This window comes from Macaca fascicularis, chromosome 16 (genome assembly GCF_037993035.2).
Source record: "Macaca fascicularis isolate 582-1 chromosome 16, T2T-MFA8v1.1".
Classification (NCBI taxonomy): Eukaryota; Metazoa; Chordata; class Mammalia; order Primates; family Cercopithecidae; genus Macaca; species Macaca fascicularis.
Genome location: NC_088390.1, coordinates 85,306,899 through 85,332,364, shown reverse-complemented (window position 1 = coordinate 85,332,364; position 25,466 = coordinate 85,306,899). Strand labels below are relative to the sequence as shown.

Below are 25,466 nucleotides of genomic sequence, written 5' to 3'. Positions count from 1 at the left end.
TTTTGTGAACGACACAACTCTATTTCACGCTAACAAAAACTGAAAAAGTGACTTTGGATTTGTCAGGGTGCTAAAAATAACGGCTCTGCTTATTTAACTTTTCTCAGAGCTGTTACAAAGCATACACAAACAGAAAGAAGCTGTTTTTCCATTCTTTCACTATTTTCCAAAATTTCATACCTCAAGTCAGCACTGCACAGTTTAGCGGACAATTCTTCTCTTTTTTTTAAAACGGAGTCTTGCTCTGTCGCCCAGGCTGGAGTGCAGTGGCGCCATCTCTGCTCACTGCAACCTCCGCCTCTTGGGTTCAAGCGATTCTCCTGCCTCAACCTCCTGAGTAGCTGGGACTACAGGCGTGCACCACCACACCAGGCTAATTTTTGTATTTTTAGTAGAGACGGGGTTTCACTGTCTCTACTAAATGTTGGCCAGGCTGGTCTCAAACTCCTGGCCTCAAGTGATCCTCCGGTCTGGGCCTCCCAAAGTGCAGGGATTACAGGCGCAAGCCACCGTGCCCGCCCTGATTCTTCTTGTGTCATTTTCCTAGGCTTCCATCTCCCTAGCTGGACTGTAAACACCCTGGAATGCTGATCTCAGTGCAGCAGTGTCCACGGAGCCCCTCGGGGCACACACCGGATGTGCAGGGTGGGTGCCCGCAGCCGGGCGCAGGCAGGTTCACAGCCAGGAGGCCCGCCTCACCACCCTACACATGTTCATCCCTTCATATGCCTGGGTCTTTCCTGGAACACAAAACTGTTTTGGGAAAAGTCCTTCGGCTCCCACATTTGTGGGCTAAGAGAGGAAACTGTGAGCGGAGCCCAGCCAATGCCTCTGCTGCGATCCTACTGGCTCCTGGGCGCCTGGGCCCACCCCCGTCTCTTGTTGGCTGGTCAAAAATATGGCCAGTTTATATAAAATCCTGTTTTGTTCACAGTAACCACACCCCCACCCCCCAACTAAACTGGCCAGGCGCACTTGAAATTCTAAGGCCTCCATTTGAAAAAGGGATCCTGTCTGTTTCTCAGTTGGCCACCCGCCCACAGGAACGGGGAGGCGGCGATAGGGAACGGCCCCTGCTCCAAAGGACACCCCTTGGCTCGCCTCGAGGCTGAGCTCGAAGGGACCCCGGGGTGGCGGGGGACGGAGCAGCGTAGCACTCCAGAGTCGAGCTGGAGGGGAAAGGGTGGCGGGTGGGTGGCCCGGTGCCCTGGAGGGACGGGGCGCGAGTCCCACGCGCTGAGTCAGGGCCCCCGGGCGCTGAAGGCCACCCAGCGGGGACAGGGGTCGGGGGGCTGGGGGCGTCCGGGGACCCCCGCACGGGTGTGGGCCGCGGGCGCCAGGTGGTGCGGGAAGCCCCCGACGTGCCAGGCCGGGCACAACAAAAGCGCGGGCTGGGGGGAGGCGCGGGCGGAGGGGGAGGAGGGGGCTGCTGGGAGCGCCCGGAGCCTGCATTGGCCGCCAGCCACCGGGAGGAGGAGCAGAAAATCCTCCGAGCGCAATAAAACGGCGGCACGGCCCGAGCCCGCAGCAAACACATCCGTAGAAGGCAGCGCGGCCGCCGGGAGCCGCAGCGCCGCTCGCCCGCCGCCCCCCACCCCGCCGCCCCGCCCGGCGAACTGCGCCCCGCGCCCCTCCCCTCGCGCCCCCGAGACAAAGAGGAGAGAAAGTTTGCGCGGCCGAGAGGGGCAGGTGAGGAGGGTGAGCCGCGCGGGAGGGGCCCGCCTCGGCCCCGGCTCAGCCCCCGCCCGCGCCCCCAGCCCGCCGCCGCGAGCAGCGCCCGGACCCCCGGCGGCGGCCCCCGCTCGCCCAGCTCCCCGGCCCGCCATGGGCGCCGCGGCCCGCACCCTGCGGCTGGCGCTCGGCCTCCTGCTGCTGGCGACGCTGCTTCGCCCGGCCGACGCCTGCAGCTGCTCCCCGGTGCACCCGCAACAGGCGTTTTGCAATGCAGATGTAGGTAAGGAGCGGCGACCCCCGCCCCCGCGCGGGGCCCCACCTCCCCCACGACCCCCGTGGGTTCGCGGACGCCCCGCCCGCCCGCCGCTGGCCGAGGGACCACAGCGCCCGCCTCCTGGTCCCTCGGCGTCTTCTCGAATCTTGCAAGTGGACGCCCAGAGCCGACTTTCTTTCACCCCTCCCTCCTCTCCCTTTCTTTCCCTCTCTTTGCCGAGATGCGTCTCAACCTCAAAATTCCACCGAAATTCCGCCGCAGCTCCAGCCCCAGGAAAGGGAGCCAGTTTGGCTTTTGGCAGGCGGCGCACCCTGGGATGCCAGCGCTGGGGGCAGGGAGCGTGGGGGACACGGCGTGGGGGCGGGGGGCTGGAGGACTGGGGACCCCAGGAAGAAACTTTCGCAGATAAGGTGGGAGTTGGGCTTCTTTGGGCTTGGGGCTGGGTGGGGAAGGGCTTCTCTGCGGGGCTTCTCCCACCAGCCCCATTTGGGGGCTCCCCGATCAAGCCAGGATGAGATGGAAGCCCGCCCTACCCGAGGCAGGTTCCACAGGCCCAGAGGGACAGGTGAGAAAAGCCAGTGGCGTCCCCTGGCCTGGCTCCTTTTTCGTGCCCTGCCCAGGAGGCCCTGCAAACTGGCTGGGCAGGGACCGGGACCCCCGAATGTTCCGCTTTTTCGGGACGTCCACAAAAGCTGGAGACTTTGATGACTGGACCCGGCACGTGGGACTGTGTGGCTGAGATTCCCCAGCAAATACCCATGACCTCAGGACTCCTAGCCCCCAAAAGACAGGCGCCATGGAGGGAGGGAGGAGGGGCCCAGTTATTTGTTCTGATCCATGGAGGACCAGCAGAAATGGGAGGAACCCGCTGGCCCGAAGTTTCCACCCTGGTCCTACACCTCAAGCCTCTGCAGCACTGGTGCTGGTCAGCATGGTTTTCCTGGGACAAGTCTGGCTACACAGCAAGTGGTCTCAGAGCCCCCTGCCCTCCTTCCTCCTTATGTCTGAGTCTCAGTCGAGTGGCCTGTCCAGGGCAGATGGAGCAAGGCGGGGGCCCCTCACCTGCCCAGACTGGAGGTGGGAGTTTCTGTTTCTCCTGCTGTCAGCCACGCCCTTCCCATACCCACCCACGGCTTCTTGCCCCACCCCAGTTAGCCCTGGGAGCTGCCTCCCCAGCCGGGGAAGTTTTCAGTTGCGCCAATCTATTGGGATCGCAGGTCTCAGGTGGCTCAGGCCACATGGGTGGAAGGCGTGGCGTGTGCCTGTGTCACAGTTTCCACAAAACCCAGTTTGGGGGAAATGAGGTCTTTTCTCCAGTTTAGCCTTGGTGCTCAGCAAGATTTGGGGGTGAAGGAGAGGCTCCTTTGATGAGGGAGCCATAATGGGCCTTTCTCTGGGGGTCCATGGGGAATGCAGGCCTGTCCAGGCTCTTGGGCTGACCAGCACGTGGTGGGGCAGGATGTAGCCAAGGCCCAGAAGGAGGCTGCGGCAAGAAGGACTTGGGAGGTGGATTCGTAGGAGTTGGGCCTTGGGACCCTCCTCCCCGCTCCCCCCGCACCCACACACACACTCCTCAGCTGTGTGGGAGAATGTCCAGGCAGCCACTCTGTCCTTGCTTGGCATAAGTTAAGGCGGCCACTAAGCTGGGAGCTGTTTCTGCGTGGGGTGTGGATCCAGGATGGCAGAGGGCGGAGGGCTGCAGTTCGTGCCTCCTGCCTCCTTCATGCTTGGCACAACACTCTCCTTTTCCTGGGTTGCCTGGCATTTGTGTCTAAATCTTTGCATCAACATCATCCTTTAGCTAAAACTTTTCACCCCATCCCAGCTCAGAGGCCCAGTCAGATGCCAGAGGTGCACTGCAGAGCTCAGGGCATTCGCTTCCTGTGGCCGCTGTGACAGACGACCACAAACCGGGATTCTTAAAAGAACAGGAATGGATTCTCTGTAGCTCAGGGGGCCAGAAGTCCGAAAAGGCGTCCGCAGAGCTGGTTCCTTCCGAGGCTGAGAGGGAGAATCTCTTTCAGGCCTCTCTCCTTGATGTTCCTTGGTTTGTAGACACATCACTTCCATTTCGGCCTCTGTCTTCACATGGGCTTCTCTCTTGGGTGTCTCTGTGTCCAAATTTCCCTGTTCCTTTTTTCTTTCTTTTTTTTTTTTTTTTTTTTTTTTTTTTTTTTTTTTGAGACAGCCAGGCTGGAGTGCAGTAGCAAGATCTCGGCTCATGGCAGCCTCCGCCTCCTGAGTTCAGGCAATTCTCCTGCCTCAGCCTCCCGAGTAGCTGGGATTACAGGCATCTGCCACCACACCCGGCTAATTTTTTGTATTTTTAGTAGAGACAGGGATTCGCCATGTTGGCCAGGCTGGTCTCGAACTCCTGGCCTCAGGTGATCCACCTGCCTCAGCCTCCCAAAGTGCTGGGATTACAGGCGTGAGCTGCCGCGCCCGGCCAAATTTCCATCTTCTTATAAGGACAGCAGCCATTGGATTTAGGGCCCACCCTAATCCAGTATGACTTCATCTTGATATATCAACAAATACCCTATTTCCAAATAAGGTCATATTCACAGGATCTGAGTAGATGTGCATTTGAGGGGGACACAATTCAACCCAGTACATCCAGGCTGCCGTCTCTTATTCCCAGTCACCCTTTCCGTGCTCAACCAACTTGGGATAAACAACCCAGGACATCCCAGGGTAGGGCCCCGGAACAAATCCCACAGGGAAGACAGTGGTCTGTCTATTCTCCAGTGTTCGATTCTCCTTGAAGCGATGCAGGTTTGTGACTTTCTCAGCGATGGTTCCCCATTCTGGCTTAGAGCAGAATGCCTGGAAGATTCTTAAAGATTACTCAGGTCTGGATCCCTTTGCAGATACAGAGCATCTGGCTCAGACTTCAGCTTTTGCAGTTTAAAAGGCCCACAGGTGATTTAACCAGGGCTGTGACTCAGGGGTCTCAGAAAGGGGGTACAGTGGGGGTTAATAAAGGCAGGCTTGTTATGTGGCGAGCTGGCTCCTTTTACTCTTGGCTGCATGCAGGCTTGTTAAATGGCTTGGTGTCTACAAGAGGCAACTGGCTTAAGAAACAGTCAGATTTCTGTCTGCCCGGCTAAGGATTTCTGGGAGGTATCTCCCTAGCAGCTCTTGCAGCTGGTAGGACTGGAACTGTGGTTGGCAAAGATAATTCATTATGAGATGGCGATGTTTAGGATAAGGGATGGTAAGAGATGACCTGGTTTCTTCCTGGAAGGCCCCAGGTCCTCGTCCTTTCCAGCAAGACCAGCACAAACAGGAAGCATTTTGTGTCTCAGTTACAGCACTATTCAAACGCGCTGCTGGCCCGGCTCCCTCTCACCCAGTGAAATCCTTCACATCTACTGCCAGCCTGCACAGCTACAGGGATCTGGCTGGAAATTAGCTTTGGGCTCACCATTCAGGCAGTACCATGCCTGGAGCCACTTAGCCAGCTGAGCTACTTGGCAGACTCAGGCTGCTTGGGCTGGTTTCTGGACTCAAGGGTAAAGCCAGGAGCTCTCTGGATGCAGAGAATGAAACCTCTTCTCTGGCTTGGATGGCGGTACCTAAAGCCACATTATCCTAGAAGACCTCTGTGATGACATCTGCCCCACATGTTCCCATCTCCAGAAACTGCCCTCTGCAAAGCCCCCCAAGATCTCCAGCTCCAGCTAGAGAGGGGTCCACAGCCAAGAGGGGAACACCTGTTGTTTCCTGGGGTGAACGGCCAAGGGAGACATGGTTTCTGTGGGACACAGAGACAGGGACCAGACAGAGAGTAGGGGCCACCCCAGAAAACACACAGCACGCAGTCAAAAATGGCTCTGTCTTCAGGACACGTGCTCAGGAAAAGCAACACAGCATCAGATTCACGTGAGCTGGGTCAGGCCTTCCATGTAAGGGGGCAGGGGTGGCGCTTTTTAAAGAAACTGTTGGCGACTTGTTGTGCAAAGTATGTGATTGATCTGTATTGTTAGTTTCGTTCATCTTGATTTTTGTATCGGGCTTGTCTGTGTTTCAACAAGCAATTATGGAGTGGCTGCCTCTGCCCCAGGGTATGTAAGGGAGAAGCAAGACATTAACCCTGTCGTGGGGGACGCAGGGGGTGGAACTGTACATCTCGGCACCAGGCAGTGTGGAAGGGGGTTCCCGCTGCAGGGCGTGGTGAGCAGGCCTCCCCTCCTCAACTGCCGGGCTGTGGTATAAAGTCAGTCCACTCAATGTGGTTTGGGTAAATAATTAACAACAGATAAACTTTCGAAATAACCAAAATTCAGAAGTAATCATGTAACAATGTGAAATGCATTCGCAAGAGGTGATAGAAGGCCCCATGGTAGGTTGAGGAGGGAGCTGCGGGGAGAACTGGGGCTCTTTGGCTTGGTTTTGAACAGTGTCCTTGGAGGGACGGGATCTGCCAGGGGAGTCACTGGCCCCTGAATTTGCTGGCAGCTCCCAAGGCAGGGAGACTGGAAGAGCAGGGAGAGCTGTGCGCGGCCTGGAGGTACGGCAGGTGCTCGAAGGAGCTCTCCCAACAACACACATTTCTCCCAGGCTGGCAATGTCCTCAGATCCCACACAGGGAGAAATGTCTCCCAGGCTGGCAATGTCCTCAGATCCCACACAGGGAGAAATGTCTCCCAGGCTGGCAATGTCCTCAGATCCCACATAGGGAGAAATGTGTGTTGTTGGGAGAGCTCCTTCGAGCACCTGCCGTACCTCCAGGCCGCGCATAGCCAGCCTGGGAGTGTCTCGGGCCTCCGCCATTTGCACGCTTCTGGTGGTGCGGAGCCACTTCCGCAGTCCCAGCCTGTGGTTTGTGAGCTGCAGGTGGGCTTGGGTACCTGCCTCCCTCCTCCCTGCTGTCCCAGCCAGGTTGCTAGGTAGATGCCACTGGTGTGGGCTGAGAGGTTCAGACCCTGTGGTGACATCTGAGCACATGGAGAACAGGGCATAGATGACTCCTGGGAGACCGAGAGGCGCAGGCAGCCACCTCGGTCCTGACGCAGAACCACTGACTCGATGAAGTGGGGGTCGCATGTACGGTTGAATCTCGTGTGTTCCGAAACAACCAAGAGGTCTGCCTAAGGCTTCTCAGGCAGCTGTGAGGATGGATGCAACAGTAGGGAGGAGGAGATAAGAAGGAAGCCAAGACAGGCAGACGTGGCAGTGGCTGGGGCAGGAGGGGAGCGTGCCCTGGACGCTCCCTCTATCCCCCGGTGCATGCACAGGCTCACAAACCAGGGACTGAGGGCAAGTGGTTGCATGGCTACGATGGTCTTTTACTTTTTCTTGAGACGGAGTCTGGCTCTGTCACCCAGGCCAGAGTCCAGTGGTACAATCACAGATCACTGCAGCCTCAACTTCCTGGGCCCAAGCGATCCCGCCACCTCAGTCTCCCAAGCAGCCACCATGCCCAGCTAATTTTTTGAATTTTTTGTAGAGATGGGGTTTCGCCATGTTGCCCAGGCTGGTCTCAAACTCCTGAGCTCAAGTGATCTGCCCACTTTGGCCTCCCAAAGTGCTGGGATTACAGGCGTGAGCCATGGTGCCCGGCCTATGTATAATTTTTTAATGAGTATCTGATATTGTGAGTGCTTGGCCAAGGTTTTGTTTTGTTGCCCATGGGTCTGAACAGAAAGTGTGGAGACTCTGACCACCTCAGTGTCGGGGGGCGGGGTAAGCAAGCAGATGAGCTGCCCTGAGATTGCTGGGAGGAGGGAAGGGGGGCAGACCCAGACTTCCCAATGGGGAGATGGTCAGGAGCATGGATGTCTCAGAGTGGCAGGCAGGATGAAGCTGGTGTCCTCAGGACCTCCCAGGGCCCACCTGCCTGGACCCCTGCAACCTGAGTGGGCTGGAGTCCCCAGTGCCTGTGCCCTGACGCCCTAGTGCCCTTGTGCATTTGTTGGGGCGTGGCTGTCCAGAAGCAGAGGGAAGGGCACAGAGACCCAGCCCCGATGACCCCCACCTTACAACTGAGGGCTGAGCTACTCCCCCGTCAGCCAGGTCACACTGGAGCCCAGGGAAAGCTTCTGGAGCCCCCGCAAGTCAGGTTGAGAGTGTGTTTGCTCTAAGAAGCAAGTTGAGGAACAGTCTTTATAAAAGAGGGGTCTTAACTCAGAGCGTACGAACACCCAGCCGGAGATAGGCCTGGTGGGCTTGGGGGTGGTCACAAGCCCTGAAACTGTAAGTGAAGTTGTGTGTGTGCGTGCGCGCGCACGCATCCATGTTTTTTTGTGGACAGTGGCAGCCGCCAACTTCTCAAAGGGGCATGTGGCCCTCCAAAGGTTAAGTCACTGCCATTTAAAAGGGTCTTATAGGTTTCAAGTCTTCTGTTTGCTATGAGTATCTGCCTGGTCTCAGAGCTGAGCAATGGTAACGATCTTGCCTTTCTCTGCTCTCGCACCCTCATTCTGCACTTGGCCGCCCTGGGTAGCCAGGGCCCGCTCAGACATTACCACCATGGGGGGTGTCTGAGGCAGATCTGTAACCAGCTCTGGGGAAAGGATGCCAACAGTGTCCTTTGGCCTCCTAGCTGGTCTCAGGGATGGCTCCAAAGACCTGGGCGGTTCTGTGGTTGTCTTCCATGGGGAAGGCATCCTTGGTAGACGGCAGCTGCTTTTTCGTCTGAAACTCTGATCAGAGCTGGAGCACACATGGCCTGAAGGAACTCCAGACCTCAACAGTTAGGAAGGGCCTGGTGTCTATGTCTTAAATACCTGCTTCTTATGGAATTTATTCGCTTAAGGGTTTTTATATTTTGTTTTACAGTAGAATTTGGGTGCCCACCACACACAAAAATACTATGGCAAGTGTTTCAAGGAATTTAGTTTTTTTGAGATGGAGTGTCGCTCTGTCACCCAGGCTGGAGTGCAATGGTGTGATCTTGGCTCACTGCAACCTCCGCCTCCTGGGTTCAAGCAATTCTCCTGCCTCAGCCTCCCCAGTAGCTGGGATTACAGGTGCGCACCGCCACGCCACGCCCGGCTAATTTTTGTATTTTTAGTAGAGATGGGGTTTCACCCTGTTGGCCAGGCTGGTCTGGAACACCAAAGCCATGGTGCCTGTCTTCAGGGAAATGAGCGCAGGAATGCGAAGATCATCCTGCAGGCTGCACCTCGTGCTAGAGACTCTTATCCTGGTGAAGACAGTGGTGAGATTGTGGGCCCTGAGGGGTGGATCTTATCAGAGCTAAGGAAAGGTCCTGGGGTGGGCAGGGGGGAGCCCAGGGTGGCTGTGGTAGAGAGTGTACCACAGTGGGACAGAGTAATTAGAACAAAGTGTGGCCGGGCTTGAGCCCAGGCGGAGCAGCAAAGCCTGGAGGCCAGGCAGTGGGACCCAGGAGTGGGACCCCGGGGAAGGCTTTATGGCCCCTGCACTGGGGAGAGGGGTGGACAGGAGGGGGATGACACCGAGGAGGAAGGTGGTGTTGAGAGGCTCACAGTCACCAGGGGAGCAGAGTTGGCACCTGCACTGGGGAGGACCCAAGAGATGGAAGGCAGACCCTGAGCAGGGCCACGGGTCGCGGGCGGGCACAGAGGGAGATGCCTCTGGTACCTGACCCAGTGCCCGGGAGCCAGCTGCCCTCTAACCTGGTCTGGAGCTCAGGTGAGTGCAGGTCTCTGTTGAGTTCTGCTGGAATCTGGTGACCAGAAAGTCCAAGCGAGAGGGAATTGAGCTAGAACTTCAGCAGACAGTAGAAACTGTGTAACGGGGCCTTGGAGGGAACAGGAAACGGTGCATTGAGGGGGAAGGGAGCCAGCAGTAGCGACGGGAACTGACATTCATAGCAAACAGGGTGAGCAGGGGTCAAACGCTGGCCCCAGACTGAGTCCAGCAGAGCGATCTGGGACAGGTGGCCTCTCTCTGCCTCCGCTTCCACACTGCCAAAAAGGAGAGGCAAATTTCCTGCCTCCCAGGAAGCTCTTGGAGCTAGTGGGGGACACCGGCTCTTTCTGCATCGAACCCTGGCTCTCCCTGTCTTTGTGTTCTTGTTCCTCCCCACCCAGCCCTGAGGGAGGCCTGGGAGCAGCCGGGGAGGTGAATCATGACACGGTGATAATGACTGTGGCAACAATAACAGCTGGCAGAGGTGCCTGTGGCAATAATAACAGCTGGCAGAGGTGCCGAGGGCTTGGAGGTATGTTCTTGCTCTTCACTAGTGTTAGCCCATTTCCTTCCCTATCCTCATCCCCATTGGACAGACGATCCAACTGAGGCACAGGCCCACTGAGGAACCTGCTCAGGGTCAGCTGGCTAGGAAATAGAGTAGAAGAAGAGATGGCTTTTAGGCTGGGCACGGTGGAATCACGCCTGGAATCCCAGCACTTGGGGAGGCCGAGGCGTGTGGATCGCCTGAGGTCGGGAGTTCAAGACCAGCCTTTCCAACATGGTGAAACTCCATCTCTACTAAAAATAAAAAAAATAGCTGGGCATGGTGGTGCCTGCCTGTAATCCCAGCTACTCAGGAGGCTGAGGCATAAGAATCGCTTGAACCTGGGAAGCAGAGGTTGCAGTGAGCTGACATCGCACCACTGCACTCCTGCCTGGGTGACAGAGTGAGACCCTGTCTCAAAAAAAAGAGAGAGAGAGACGGCTTTTAAAAGGAGGTGCGTCAACAGAATGGTGCTGATTCAGACTGACGTTGGCTTAGGGAAGGATGGTCTAGGCTGTGGAGCTGGGCTGGAGCTCTACGGGTGATGGATGGAGCCACTGAGGAGGGAGAGGAGCTCCTGAGGCTGGCCTTGTTCATGAGGGTAGCCTGTCTGCTGGAGATAAGCTAAATCAATTAAGCTTTCTCCCTGCCGCAACAGAGTGAGCAGACATTTCACATGATATTACAGATTTGTGTTTATGACCTAGAAAAATGTTCAGAGCATAGTACTTTCAAAAGCCCGGACTGGGCTGGGCGCAGTGGCTCACGCCTGTAATCCCAGCACTTTGGGAGGCCGAGGCGGGCGGATCACGAGGTCAGGAGTTCGAGACTAGCCTGGCCAATATGGTGAAACCCCGTCTCTATTAAAAATCCAAAAATTAGCCGGGTATGGTGGCGCACACCTGTAATCCCAGCTACTTGGGAGGCCTAGGCAGGAGAATCACTTGAACCTGGGAGGCAGAGGTTGCAGTGAGCTGAGATCGTGCCACTGCACTCCAGCCTAGGTGACAGAGCAAGACTCTGTCTCAAAAAAAAAAAAAAAAAAAGGCCCAGACTGGCCAGTTGCAGTGGTTCACACCTGTAATCCCAGCACTTTGGGAGGCTGAGGTGGGAGGATCACTTGAGCCCAGAAGTTCCAGATCAGCCTAGGCAACGTAGCAAGACCTCATCTCTATATAAAATAAATTAAAATTTTACAAATTAGCCAGGGGTGGTGGCACATGCCTGTAGTCCTAGCTACTCGAGAGGCTGAAGTGAGAGGATCACTTGAGTCCAGGAGTTTGAGGCTGCAGTGAGCTATGATTGTACCAGCCTGGGGGACAGAGCAAGACTCTGTCTATAAAGAAAAAACAAAACAAAACAGCTTGGCTGGGTGTGGTAACTCATCCCTGTAATCCCAGCACTTTGGGAGGCCGAGGTGGGTGGATCACCTGAGGTCAGGAGTTCGAGAGCAGCCTGGCCAACATCATGAAACACCATCTCTACTAAAGATACAAAAATTAGCTGGGTGTGGTAGCGGGTGCCTGTAATCCCAGCTCTTCAGGAGACTGAGGCAAGAAAATCACTTGAACCCGGGAGGCGGAGGTTGCAGTGAGCCGAGATCGGGCCACTGTACTCCAGCCTGAGAGATACAGCGAGACTCCATCTCAAAAAAAAAAAGAAAAAAAAACAGTATAGCCAAAGTTTCGAAGGCAGATGAATGCCAATAATCTTCTCAAGAAGCAATAAAACATTGGGGTATAATCTGTGCCTCTCAAGACTCAAGGGGAAGTCAGGCAGGCCCCAGGGCTAGTAGCAGCTGCCCGCTCTCCCAGGTCAGCCCTTGCACCCTCTCAGAGGAGTTCGTCCTTTCCGCCTCTCTCCATCCTAAAGAAAACTTCTGTCTCTCCATTCACGTCCCAAATGCCTTCTAACTTTAAAATAATTACACAACTATACATGTTAATCATAGAAAAGACACTTAAGCAAAAAGAAAGAAAAATCGCCCCTGATTGTATCCATTGCCTAGAAGGCCCCCCCTCCGCCCCCCAGGCCCCAGCCCCGGCCCCGGCCCCGACCCCGACACAGAGTTTCGCTCAGAGTTTCGCTCTTTCGCCCAGGCTGGAGTGCAGTGGTGCAGTCTTGGCTCACTGCAACCTCTGCCTCCTGGGTTTAAGCAATTCTCCTGCCTCAGCCTCCAGAGTAGCTGGGATTACAAGTGTGAGCCACCGTGCCCAGTCTTCTTTTTTTTTTTTTTTCTCCCGAGACAAGTTCTTGCTCTGTCACCCAGGCCAGAGTGCAGTGGCATGATCATGGCTCACTGCAGCCTCAACCTCCTACGTCAGCCTCTCAAGTAGCTGGGACTACAGGAGCATGCCAGCACACCCAGCTAATTTTTACATTTTTTGTCGAGAAGAGGTTTTACCATGTTGCCCAGTCTGATCTTGAACGCCTGGGCTCAAGCCGTCTTCCCACCTCGGCCTCCCAAAGCACTGGGATTACAAGCGTGAACCACTGCACCCAGCCTGCTTTTGAGCTGCTTTATTGAGATGGAATTCACACACCATGAGGCCCCTCCTCTAAAGTGCACAGTTCAGTGGTTTGAGTACATTCACAGAGCTGCGCAGCCGTCGTCTCTAATTTTGCAGCTTCCAGAGCAGGGCCTCAACATGGGTTCATCTGACGTTTCCCCAGATAGACTCAGGTCAAACGCTATTGTCAGGGCCCTGCAGAGCTGTGGGTCTTGGCCCTCATTGGTACAGCGAGGTCCTGTAGCCGGCAGTTGGCCTCCCAAAATGTTGCTGGCTTTTTCCAGGGATTGGCAAACTAGACCCACTGCTGGGCTGATGACCTGTTGTTGTAAATATATTTTTTTTCTTTTTGCCACCACACTCAGCTAATTTTTGTATTTTTAGTAGAGACAGGGTTTCACTATGTTGGCCAGGCTGGTCTGGAACTCCCAACCTCAGGTGATCTGCCTGCCTTGGACTCCCAAAGTACTGGGATGACAGGCTTGTGCTACGATGCCTGGCCTGTTGTAAATAAAGTTTTATTGGAACATAGCCACGCCCACTGGTAAGGCCAAACCCACTTGGCTTTTGTGCCATAGCAGCAGAGTTGAATGGCGGTGATCGAGGATTGTATGGGCCTCAAAGTCTAAATTACTTACCAGCTGGCTCTTCATAGAAACCTTTTCTGATCCCCAGCCTAAGTCATCGTGGGCTGATGGCGCAGGTCCGGGCTTCCCAGTCCATGTGTGACTGGCTCCTCTCTCCCCCGATTGCCTGCTCCTGCTTTCCAGAAGCAAGCAGGTGGCCTGGGAAGAAGTGGAACCTGCAGGGTGTCATTCTCCAAGCTGACGCTGAAGATGCGATGACTTCACCTGCCTCTTCTGTGCTCTTGAGCGCATGGGTGGGCTAGAGCGGGGAAGATGGACTTTCAGGCTGAAGCTTGGCTTTCTGCGGTGGGATATTCTGTGGGTACCGAGACTCCCACGCTGTATCTTCGGGGACAGAATCTGGCTTGGGTTGAGAGTTTATTTGGCCCTTTCTGATCTGTAATCGGGAGACATTGGTTGGGCTTTCCTGGCACAGATGTGGCAAAGCAGACTGGCAGGGGGGCAGGCTTCGCCAAGGCCCATCATGGTAGCGGAGGCCCTGGTCAGAGCACCTGCCAACAGCTGCTGCTTAACCAAGGACCGAATGAGGAAATGGACATTTCAGAGAAAAGAGACGACACGAAAAGTATTGGAGAAGAGAGCCTGGACTTTGGAGTCAGCTGGGACTGGTTCTGAATCCCGATGGTGGGCCTCTCTGAGCCTCGGTTTCCTCTTCTGTAAAAGCAGGATCAGACCCTTCAGTGTGGTGCCACGGGAGATTTTTTTCCTGTGAGACAGAGTCTCCCTCTTGTCGCCCAGGCTGGAGTGCAGTGTCGCAGTCTCGGCTCACTGCATCCTCTGTCTCCTGGCTTCAGGCAATTCTCCTGCCTCAGCCTCCCCAGTCGCTGAGATTACAGGCATGTGCCACCATGCCCAGCTAAATTTTTTTTTTTTTTTTTTGTATTTTTAGTAGAGATAGGGTTTCACCATGTTGGCCTGGCTGGTCTTGAACTCCTGACGTCAAATGATCCGTCTGCCTCGGCCTCCCAAAGTGTTGGGATTATAGGTGTGAGCCACCATGCCTAGCCAATATTGAATTTTCGATGAGTGAGTCAAGTGGAGGCAGGGCATGGTGGCTCACACCTGTAATCTCAGCACTTTTGGAGGCTGTGGTGGGCGGATCACTTGAGGTCAGGAGTTTGAAACAAGCCTGGCCAACATGGCGAAACCCCATCTCTACTAAAAATATTTTTTTAATTAGCTGGGTGTGGTGGCGGGCACCTGTAATCTCAGCTACTCGGGAGGCTGAGGCAGGAGAATCACTTGAACCCAGGTGGAGGTTGCAGTGAGCTGAGCTCACGCCACTGCACTCCAGCCTGGGCGACAGAGTGAGAGTCTGTCTCAAAAATGAACAAACAAACAACAACAACAGCAACAACAACACCACAATAGCACTGGAGGGGCTTGATAGTTAGTTTGTCCCAACCCCTTGTAGAATGTTGAGATCCTGGACAGTGCTTCTGAGAAACCTGCAGTCTCTGTCCAAGAGCCCTTAAGGAAGAAAGGCAGGAGTGTGGGGCAGGAGGATCGGCTTCTCCTTTCCATTCCACATGGCTGGCTCGCGAAGTTCTGTTTCTCCTGTGACAGCCTGGTTCCTCCCTGCTCCCCAGCTCGCCTCTGCCGCCCTTCTTCCCTCAATCCAGATCAAGAGTTCAAGGGACGGGGACAGATGGTCAGAAAGGCCCAGCTCAGGCAAGGAAGGGGAGAAAAGGGAACTCGTATACGCTGTGGGTGGGAATGTAAAGTAGTACAGTCACTATGGTGGAGGTTCCTCAAAAAACTGCAAATAGAACCGCCATATGATCCAGCAGTCCCACGACTGGGCATTTATCCAAAGGAAAGGGAATCAGTGCATCGGAGAGACACCTGCACCCCATGGTCCTGGCAGCACTGTTCACAATAGCCAAGATATGGAATCAACCTCTGTGTCCAACAGCAGATGAATGGCTAAAGAATGAAATAGTATTTCATTGTGGATGTTGGTACATCTACACAATGAAATACTACTCAGCCATAAAACAGAATGAAATCCTGTCATTTGCAGCAACATGAATGGAACTGGAAGACGTTAAGTGAAATAAGCCAGGAACAGAAAGTTAAACATGGCATGTTCTCACTCATATGCAAAAGCTAAAAAAAACAAAAGTTGATCTCATCGAAGTCAAAAGTAGAACAGAGAATACTAGAGTCTGGGAAGGGTTGGGGGAGGAGAGAGGGAGAGATTTGTTAAAAGGATACAAAATTACAGCTAGATAGGAGGAATGAGTTACAGTGTTCCATGTCACTGTTGGATTAATGTAATTAACAATAGGCCACGCGGTGGCTCACACCTTTAATCCCAACACTTTAGGAGGCCAAGGTGGGTAGATCACCTGAGGCCAGGAGTTCGAGACCAGCCTGGCCAAAATGGTGAAACCCCATCCCTACTAAAAATATAAAAATTAGCCAGGCATGATGGTGCACACCTGTGATCCCAGCTACTCGGGAGGCTGAGGCAGGAGAATCGCTTGAACCCGGGAGGTGGAGGGTGCAGTGAGCCAAGATCATGCCACTGTACTCTGGCCTGGGCTACAGAGCGAGACTCTGTGTCTCAAAAAAAAAAAAAAAAAAAAAAAGAAGTAAAAGAAATTAACAATAGTATATTGTATAGTTTCAAGTAGCTCGGAGGATATTGAATGTTCCTACCATAAAGAAAGAAATGCTCGAGATGATGGCTGTGCTAATTACCCTGCTCTGATCACTATACATTGTATGTATCTAAACATCACTACATATACCGTAAATATTACAATTATTATGTGTCCATTAAAAAGAAAGGCACAGCCCGGCTCCCATAAGGACGGCAGGTGTGTTCCTTAAAGCATCACACTGGGTCCCCATACTAGACGGACACTCTACCTCTGGGTGTGTGACTCTGCCCTTTCTGTGCCCTGGTGCCCTGTCTGCTTCAGCTAGTTGAGAATCCACACTGCCTGGGTCACAGTGCCCGGCCTGGGTCCCATGATGTTGGGGGTGGGGGTGGGAACAAGGGAGAAAGCCAGGAGTACCAGCAAGGCCGGGTACTTGGAGTGTCGGTAGCATGACGCTGCATGTCTAGAGCGTGTACAGAAACCCCATGAGACCTGAGCCTTACAGTGACCCTAGGTACAGAGGACATTCGTCACCACTGGGTCTCTCTAACACTACAAAGGTGACATAATCCATTTGCCCACGGTCACACAGCAGCTGGGGATCCAGCTACACCATGGCCAGGCCTCTGGTACCGTGTCAGATGGGGTACAGGGTGCTTCAGTGACACATCACCTTATGTGACATTAGGGAGAAAGGACTGGGTGGAGGGGTCATTCATGGGCTTCAGGTCTGGGGGGCGATTATTATGCTCAGAAGGCATATGCTGACACTGTGACAGGAGAGCTCTGGGGACACGTGGGCTCCTTGATTTAGCTTTGTTTTTAAGAAACGAGGGTCTTGCTCTGTCACCCAGGCTGGAGTGCAGTGGCGTGATCCTAGCTCACTGCAGCTTTAACCTCCTGGGCTCAAGCAGTCCTCCCACTTCAGCCTCCCGAGTAACTGGGATTGCAGGTGTGTGCTGCCACGCTTGGCTAATTTGTAAAATTACTTTTGTGTTTAGAAACCAGATCTTACTATGTTGCCCAGTCTGGTCTCGAACTCCTGGGTTCAAGTGATCCTCCCGCCTCAACCTCCCAAAGTGCTAAGATTTCAGGCATGAGCCACTGCGCCTGACCTGCCTACTCTTTTGGGGCAAGGGCTTAGATGGCCATGCACACAGATGACTCTCCTGGGCTCCTGGTTCAGCACTTTCCCCTCTGGGGGTGCTCCTCTCATTTCATCCTCAATCCTGAGCTGTCCCCAGAAGCCAAGGACCAGCCTGCCCTGGTCCAGACAGAAACTGAGTATCCCAAGAGGAATGGGGTCAGGGTGGAGCTGGGATGAGCGTTGCTGGCCCCTGACTTTCCATTGTGAGGTCTTGTCCACTTGGCCCAGTTGGCTCCAGGGCAGGGAATAAAGGAACGGTCTGTGGTGGTCTTCCCTTCTGTGCCCTAGTCCTGGAAAGCAGGGGCAAAACACCCAGGCAAATGTATAAAGATACTGTTGGCCGGGCGCGGTGGCTCAAGCCTGTAATCCCAGTCCTTTGGGGGGCCGAGACGGGCGGATCACGAGGTCAGGAGATCGAGACCATCCTGGCTAACACGGTGAAACCCCGTCTCTACTAAAAATACAAAAACTTAGCCGGGCGAGGTGGCGGGCGCCTGTAGTCCCAGCTACTCGGGAGGCTGAGGCAGGAGAATGGCGTGAACCCGGGAGACGGAGCTTGCAGTGAGCTGAGATCCGGCCACTGCGCTCCAGCCTGGGTGACAGAGCGAGACTCCGTCTCAAAAAAAATAAAAAAAATAAAAAATAAAGATACTGTTGAGGGCTTTTCAGCACAAAGGACTCCACATCTTCCTTATTCACAATGGTTCTGCGCGGGAGGTGAGGCAGGTGTTGGGATGGGGAGCAGCCGATGACTTGCCCAAGGTCACCTACAGAGTGGCAGTGCCAGGAATCCAAGGGGAATGATCCTGGCTCGAGTCTCCAGGAAGAGGATTAGATTTCACAGCTTTGGAGTTAACATCGCTCTGCTCCTTTGGGCCAAGAGGCGTGTTGTCCTTGGAAGGGCTTGGCGACAGGTATATTTTGCCTTAACTTGAGTAGTTTAGAGGCGTGGAAGGGCATTTTGGCAGCAATGATCAAGGACTTTAAGTCTTCCCTTTGATCAGGCAGCCCTATATCTCGGAGTTTTTCTGAGGGAAATAATTTAGGACACATGGAAGTATTTAGCTGCGAGGATATTCATCTCCATCTTGCTTATCTTAGGGAAATGTTAGAAACACCTATATATACAGTAGCAGGGGCTTGGTTAAATAAATCACAGCATCAGATGCTCTGCAGGCATCACATGGTATAGTATAGCTTTTCTTTTCTTTCTTTCTTTCTTTTTTTTTTTTTTTTTTTGAGACAGTGCCTCCCTTTGTCACCCAGGCTGGAGTGCAGTGGTGCGATCTCCACTCACTGCAACCTCTGCTCCCTGGACTGAAGCAATCCTCCCACCTCAGCCTCCTGAGTAGCTGGGACCACAGACACACACCGCCTGGCTAAGTTTTTGTATTTTTAGTAGAGATGGGATCTCACCATGTTGTTCAGGCTGGTCTCAAACTCCTGAGCTCAAGCAATCCTCCCACCTTGGCCTCCCAAAGTACTGGGACTACAGATGTGAGCCACTACACCTGGCCAGGATGTTTGGACACATGAGGAGACATTAGACTTTTTTTGGCAAGTGTGTATTTTCCAGTTGCTCTAGAATGAATGTGAATTCCCTGGGTGTACCTGTTTTACTGGGCTTCGCTATACTGTGCTCTGCAGATCCTGCAGTTTTATGAATTGAATATCGTGACCGGTTCAACTCTGAGTTGAGCGAGTCTGTCGGTGCCATTTTCTTCCCACAGCATGTGTTCACTTTGTGTGTTTGTGTCACATTTTAATAACTCTTGCGCTATTTCAAGGTTTTTCATTATTATTATACCTGTTATGGTGATCTGTGATCAGTGGTCTTTGATGTTACTGTTCTAATTGTTCTGGGGCACCATGAACTGTGCCCACATGAGATGGCAAAGTTAATTGATCTGTGTTGTCTGTGTTCAGATGACTCCACCAACTGGCTGACTGGCGCCTTCTGGTCTCTCTCCCTCTGCTCAGGCCTCCCTCTTTCCCGAGACACAACAATATTGGACTTAGACCAATTAATTACCCCATAATGGGACTGGGCATGGGGACTCATGCCTGTAATTCCAGCACTTTGGGAGGCTGAGGCAGGAGGATCACCTTGAGGCCAGGAGTTCGAGACCAGCCTGGGCAACATGACAAGACCCCATCTCCTCAAAAAATTAAACAACTTAGCTGGGTGTGGTGGCACATGCCTGTAGTCCTAGCTACTCAGGAAGCTGAGGCGGGAGGATCACTGGAGCCTGAGAGTTCCAGGCTGCAGTGAGCCAAGATCACACCATTGCATTCGAGCTTGAGAGACAGAGCAAGATGCCTCTCACTTTAAATCAAAAGCTAGGAATGATTAAGCTTAGGGAGGAAGGTTGAAAGCCAGGATAGGCTGAGAGCCAGGCCTCTTGTGCTAAACAGCCAAGTTGTGAGTGTGAAGGAAATTTAAAAATGCTACTCCCAGTGCACACAAGTAATAAGAAAGTGGAACAGCCAGCCAGACACAGGGTCTCACGCCTGTAATCCCAGCACTTTGGGAGGCTGAGGCGGGAGGATCACCTGAGGTCAGGAGTTGGAGACCAGCCTGGCCAACATGGTGAAACCCCGCCTCCACTAAAAATACAAAAATTAGCCAGGCGTGGTGGCGCATTCCTGTAATCCCAGCTACTCGGGAGGCTGAAGCACAAGAATTGCCTGAACCCGGGAGATGGAGGTTGCAGTGAGCTGAGATCGCACCACTGCATTCCAGCCTGGGCAACAGAGCGAGACTCGTCTCGAAAAAAAAGAAAAAAAGAAATTGCTGCAGCCAACCCCACTCTTCAGCAACCACCACCCTGATCAGTCAGCAGCCATCAGGAGGCAAGAACCTCCACCGGCAAAAAGATTAGGACTCACTGAGGTCAAGATGATCGTTAGCATTTTCAAGCAGTAAAGTAGTTTTATTTTTATTTCTTCAAGTTTTAGGTTTTTCTTTTTTTTTTTTTGAGACAGGACCTTGCTCTGTCACTCAAGCTGGAGTGCAGTTGCATGATCTTAGCTCACTGCAGCCTCGAACTTCTGGGCTTAAGCCATCCTCCTGCTTCAGCCTGCTGAGTAGCTGGGAGTGCAGGTACATACCACTATGCCTGGCTATTTTTAGTTTTTGTAGAGGTAGGATCTCACTGTGTTGCCTGGCTGTTCTCAAACTCCTGGGGTCAAGCCATCCACCTGCCTTGGCTTCCTAAAGTGCTGGGATGTCAGATGTGAGCCACTGCCCCTGGCCAATGTAAATTAAGGTGTATGCGTTGTTTGATAAGACAAAATGTTATTGCATACTTACTGGGCTACTGTACAATGTAAACATAATGTTTATGTGCACTGGGAAACCAAAAGAGTCATATGACTCACTTTATTGCAATATTCGCTTTATTGTGATTCTGCAGGAACTGAACCCACAATATATCTGAGGTCTGCCTGTACCTGTAATTTTTGAAAGTTAGCGTTTGCTAAAATGTGGGTCTAATTGCAGTCAACGATAGTATGGACCCAGACTCTCAAGGCTGAGTTGGCCTTAGGTCAATGGTGAATGCCATGCCAGAGAGACCATTTAGCAGCACGGATTAATCCAGAGGATGGGACTGCCTTCTAGGGCTTGCCAAGGCAGCATCGGGAGAACCCGGGCTTGAGATAGATGTCCTCAGTCCAGAAAAGACCTGAAGAGCACTTGGGAGTCATGCCGGACATTCCGCAAGGGCCATCGAAGGCCCAGCCTGCCATCCTGTTGGGCCCCGTGCTATTTCCTCCTCACTAGAACCTTTCCCCTTGCTTTAGGGGGGCGTCAAGGCCACGCTGAGAGGATAAAAGATGTAGGGATCTTCTCCAAAGAAGAAGCATATAGAAGATTTTGTATCTATAGGGCCATATTAGGGTTTCCCAGAGAAACAGAACCAACAGGCTCCATCCAGCTGTGTTAGATGGGATTTATGTGGGGATTGGCTCATGCATGTATGAAGGCTGGGAGGTCCTGTAATCCGTTGTCTGCAAGCTGGAGCAGCAGGGTCACTGGTGCTGTAATGCAAAAGCCTGAGAAGCGGGGCAGCCACTGGGGTAAGTCCTAGAGCCCAAAGGCCTGAGGCCCAGGATCTCTGAGGTCCAAGGCAGAAGATGGAAGTCCCAGCTCTCTCTTTTTTTTTTTTTTTGAGATGGAGTCTCACTTTGTTGCCCAGGCTGGAGTTCAGTGGTATGATTTCAGCTCACTGCAACCTCTGCCTTGCTGGTTCAAGTGATTCTCCTGCCTTAGCCTCCTGAGTAGCTGGGACTACAGGTGTGCACCACCACGCCCGGGTCATTTTTGTATTTTTAGTAGAGATGGGGTTTCACCATGTTGGCCAGGCTGGTCTCGAACTCCTGACCTCGGGTGATCCGCCCATCTCAGCTTCCCAAAGGGCTGGGATTACAGGTGTGAGCCACTGCGCCTGACCTGGATGTCCCAGCTCTTGCAGAGAGAGGATTTGCCTGCCTCTGCCTCTGCCTTTTTGTTCTGTCGGGGCTTTCTACAGATTGAATGGTGGTGCCCACCCTGGCGAGGAGGGATCTTCTTACTCAGTCCCCCGGTTCAGATGCTGGTCTCTTCCCAGGACACCCTCCCAGACCCACCCAGAAATCATGTTTTCCCAGCTATCTGAGCATCCCTTAGCCCATCAAGCTGACATAAAATTAATCCTCAAGGGCTGAGAAGATGGACTCCAAAAATGGTTGGGGGCAGGGGTGCGGCGGTGGACTGTGGTTGAGAACATACCTGTGGGGAGAATGCTTCCCTTCCCTGAGTCAGGGACCAGATGACCTTTCCAGGATCCTTCCAACCCAGGACAAACGGCTTTGTCTCAGGTTCATCTCTCCTGAGAACTCATCCCCCCCGAGATTTGGACGCCTCAGCCAAATTCCTGCTGTTTACCTTCTTCTCTCAAGAAACAACACCCTGAGGATTGTTGCTTTCACTTCTTCGGACCCAAATCATGATTCCCCAGCCACATTTCTCAGTTGTCGAATTTGTGGAGGATGCTAGAAGCTTCTAGTGAGTTGCTTACAGATGATCCAACTGGTGGCTTACTAAAACATATCTTGGGCTGGGTGCAGTGGCTCACACCTGTAATCCTAGCACTTTGGGAGGTTGAGGCAGGGGAATCACTTGAGGTCAGGAGTTCAAGACCAGCCTAGCCAACATGGTAAAACCCCATCTCTGCTAAAAAAAAATATATATATATATATATATATATATATATTTATATGCATATATATATGTATGTGTGTATATATATGTGTCTGTGTATATATATAAATTAGCTGGGCATGGTGGCACGCACCTGTAGTCCCAGCTACTCAGAAGGCTGAGGCACTAGAATTACCTGAACCCGGGAGGCAGAGGTTGCAGTGAGCCGAGATTGTGCCACTGTACTCCAGCCTGGGCAACAGAGCAAGACTGTCTAAAAAACAAACAAAAAACATATCTTGACAATGCCAGTCATCACTTTCCCACAAACATTAAGATTCCAGGCACTCAGACTAGGTCGGAGTCCTCAACTCTAGCAGCTACTCCTGCTTCCTGGAGACCACCCCCCGCCCCGGCCAGACTCCTCCAGTGCCCCATGTTCATCCCCAGCCTCGCCCTGCCAGCTTCCTCGCCCATCCTTCTGATCACACAGTCTGTGGGGAACTAGCCCTAAAAGCGAGGCCCAGTATGTGTGGCTTCTCCTCCTGTGTGGGCAGGTGGTTGATGGGATTCTTTCTTCCCCCGCCTCCAGTGGGTTTCAGCTTAACGATGGCTGTTCAGAAGCGTGAACAGATGCTGTCCCTACAGGAGAAGGGACGGCAAGTGTTGTCAGGAACCTGACCTTGAAGTGTACCTCTTAATGGCCTGACAGCTCAGAGAGAATGACATCCCAGGGAGGTCTCCATGCTGCCGGCTGGGGACAGGAAGATGTCCTCTGCCTGGTGTGGCCACGAGCATTTGTACATTGCACTGTCCTTGTTCACCCACACCTCCTTAAACAGGCACCTTCAGATGTCCCTGTGGCTCCCGGCTGCTTGAGCCGAATCTTTGTGATTGATCCCCTGACCTACACGCTTGCCCTCTGGCTCGCTCGCAGCTGTCCCTGACCTCACCCCTGCCATGATGTCACAGCTTAACAGCTCTGCTGTTCCCATGGCAACAGCCTGCTATGGGTAGCCAGCCAGGACAGAGGCCGGGCTGCAGGTGGAGGCGGGGAAGCGATTCCAGCCACCTTTGGTCAGTGGGCCCTTGAGACCACCGGTGGGGGGGGTCCAGGCTCTCTATGTCTGCTCCCGTCTGTGGTGAGGGTGGGGCTCTTTCCATGCCCAACTGTTCAGTGAGGCTCCCAAGAGGGCCTCGGAGAGTGGGCCAAGGAGGGGCTCCAAGCCATGTGTTCATAAGACCCGTGGCAAAGTCCTTGCACCGCAGGGTTCCCCACAGGCAGTTTGATTGGGAGGAGGGTGAGGGAAGCTGGTGGGACTGGGTTGGAGATGAATATGGTTATTGGAGGAGTTGTGGGGGGCGGTCTTCAGGAAGCAGGAACAGCTGCTGGGGTTGGGGACCCCTGACCTAGGCTGGGTGCTTGGGATCTTGAGGTTTGCAGGGAAGTGGTAATTGACGCTTCGAGGTATGTTTAATGAGCCACCAGTTGCATCAGCTGTAAGCCCCCCACGTGGGGAGCTGGCGCCTCAGCCGGGAGTTGGAGGTCAGTCTGCCTCAGTGTCTGTCTCTGTGAAGCTGGTCGAGGGGAGGCCTGAGCCCGAGCTTGTCCTCAGAGGCCGCCTGCCCAACCATCTCTGCCCTGGAGAGCTGACCCAGCCCAGGGGATGGGTACACACAGATTCATGAGCTGCGGCCCCAGTATTCGGGTGAAAAAGCCTGCTGTGGGCCTAGCCGGGACTCATTCTAACATGACCCACCCCCGCCCCAGGTGATGCTAACATGGCCAGTCCAAAACCCAGTGCAGGCTGGGCGTGGTGGCTCATGCCTGGAATCCCAACACTTTGGGAGATTGAGGCGGGCGGATCACCTGAGGTCAGGAGTTTGAAACCAGCCTGACCAATATGGTGAAACCCTGTCTCTACTAAAAATACAAAAATTAGCTGGGTGTGGTGGCGTGCGGGTGTAGTCCCAGCTACTCGGCAAGGCTGAGACAGAAGAATTGCTTGAACCCGGAAGGTGGAGGTTGCAGTAAGCTGAGATCGCACTCTAGCCTGGGCAACATAGTGAAACCAAAACCCAGTACAGTGGCTTGGGACCCCCGTCCCCTCGCCGCCACCAGAACTTAGCTAAGAGTTGGGGAGAAGAGGGTGAAAACCAAGGCTCTGGCAGCACGCAGGGTGTCATGGAGGGTATTTTTAGAGGCTAGAACTCAGAGAAACAGAGTTAAAAATGTTTCTCATGTTTGTTTTATCTGGGCTTGGCTTGGATGCCTCCAGTGATGGGCGTCTCACTACCTACCAAGTCAGCCCAATGATTTCAAGACAACCCTGGAGACAGTGCTTCCTGCCCCCCTGCCAGCTTCTGCTTCTCTGTAATGTGTTTTGGGTGGTCTAGCTTAGTCATCTGGAGACACACACAGTAAGTACCACCCCTCTTCCCCAAGCATTTCAGGTGCCTCTCATGGTGACAAGCGCTGGCATCTCTAGATGGGTGCTGCTGTCGTTATCATCCCCATCCTGAAGAGCAAACTGAGGCACCCAGAGTGAAGCAGCTTGGCCTAGGTCACGCAGTTAGTACCCTTAAGCACCATACTCTGCCATTCTACATTTTTCTATCCTTTGCAAACACCCCTGCCCCACATCACCTCCTTTGGTTTTTCTTCCTAGGACCTGTTTATTTCATTCTCCTCCTGAACTCCAAGCCTGCGGCCTCTTCTCCCCGTCCTTACCGCCCTCCCCCTCTCCCGAGAGCTGTCCAGGAAGACACACCTCTCCCTCATTCAGATTTGCTCCTTGTTCTTCAACCTGTGCATCTCCTTTAGGCCTTGAACATGTCTTCATAGGTTTATTCCTGATTATTTCATCACGGTTTTATTGATTTTGAGACTTTATCCCATGACATGATCAAATTGGCCGTTTCTAGAGCACAGGCACTTCATAGCTGTTTACGGTCATTTAGCTCCACATCTGCCCGTCGGTTCCTCGCGCGTGTAATCCAGCACCACGTGGCTATCTACGCTGAGCTCTGGGCATTTCCTGAGTCTTCCCAGGAGCCAGACTCCGTTCTCGGCGCTTCACACGGGCCGTCTCGTCTGGTGCTGTGGCATCCTGTAGGGTGGGAACAGGCAGTGCCCGTGGATGTGGTGTTGTGCCCGCCGGCATCCTGGGCACCACAGCGTGCCGCTTTCCCACTGCATTCTAGCACGGCCAGGTGAGGTCTGGCCAGCTGGGCTGCACCATTCGTTTGTGTGTTA

At 53.5% G+C, this 25,466-nt stretch overlaps 1 protein-coding gene across 1 annotated transcript in view; it reads left to right on the top strand.

Annotated features, from left to right (window-relative positions):
• Positions 1-1,526: 1,526 nt before the first annotated feature.
• TIMP2 (TIMP metallopeptidase inhibitor 2) overlaps positions 1,527-25,466 on the top strand; it is a 73,096-nt gene continuing 49,156 nt past the window's right edge. Inside the window, exon 1 of the mRNA XM_045376570.3 lies at positions 1,527-1,954. Coding sequence (XP_045232505.1) covers positions 1,825-1,954 — 130 coding nt within the window. The 5' untranslated portion in view covers positions 1,527-1,824. The remainder of the gene's footprint in view (positions 1,955-25,466) is intronic.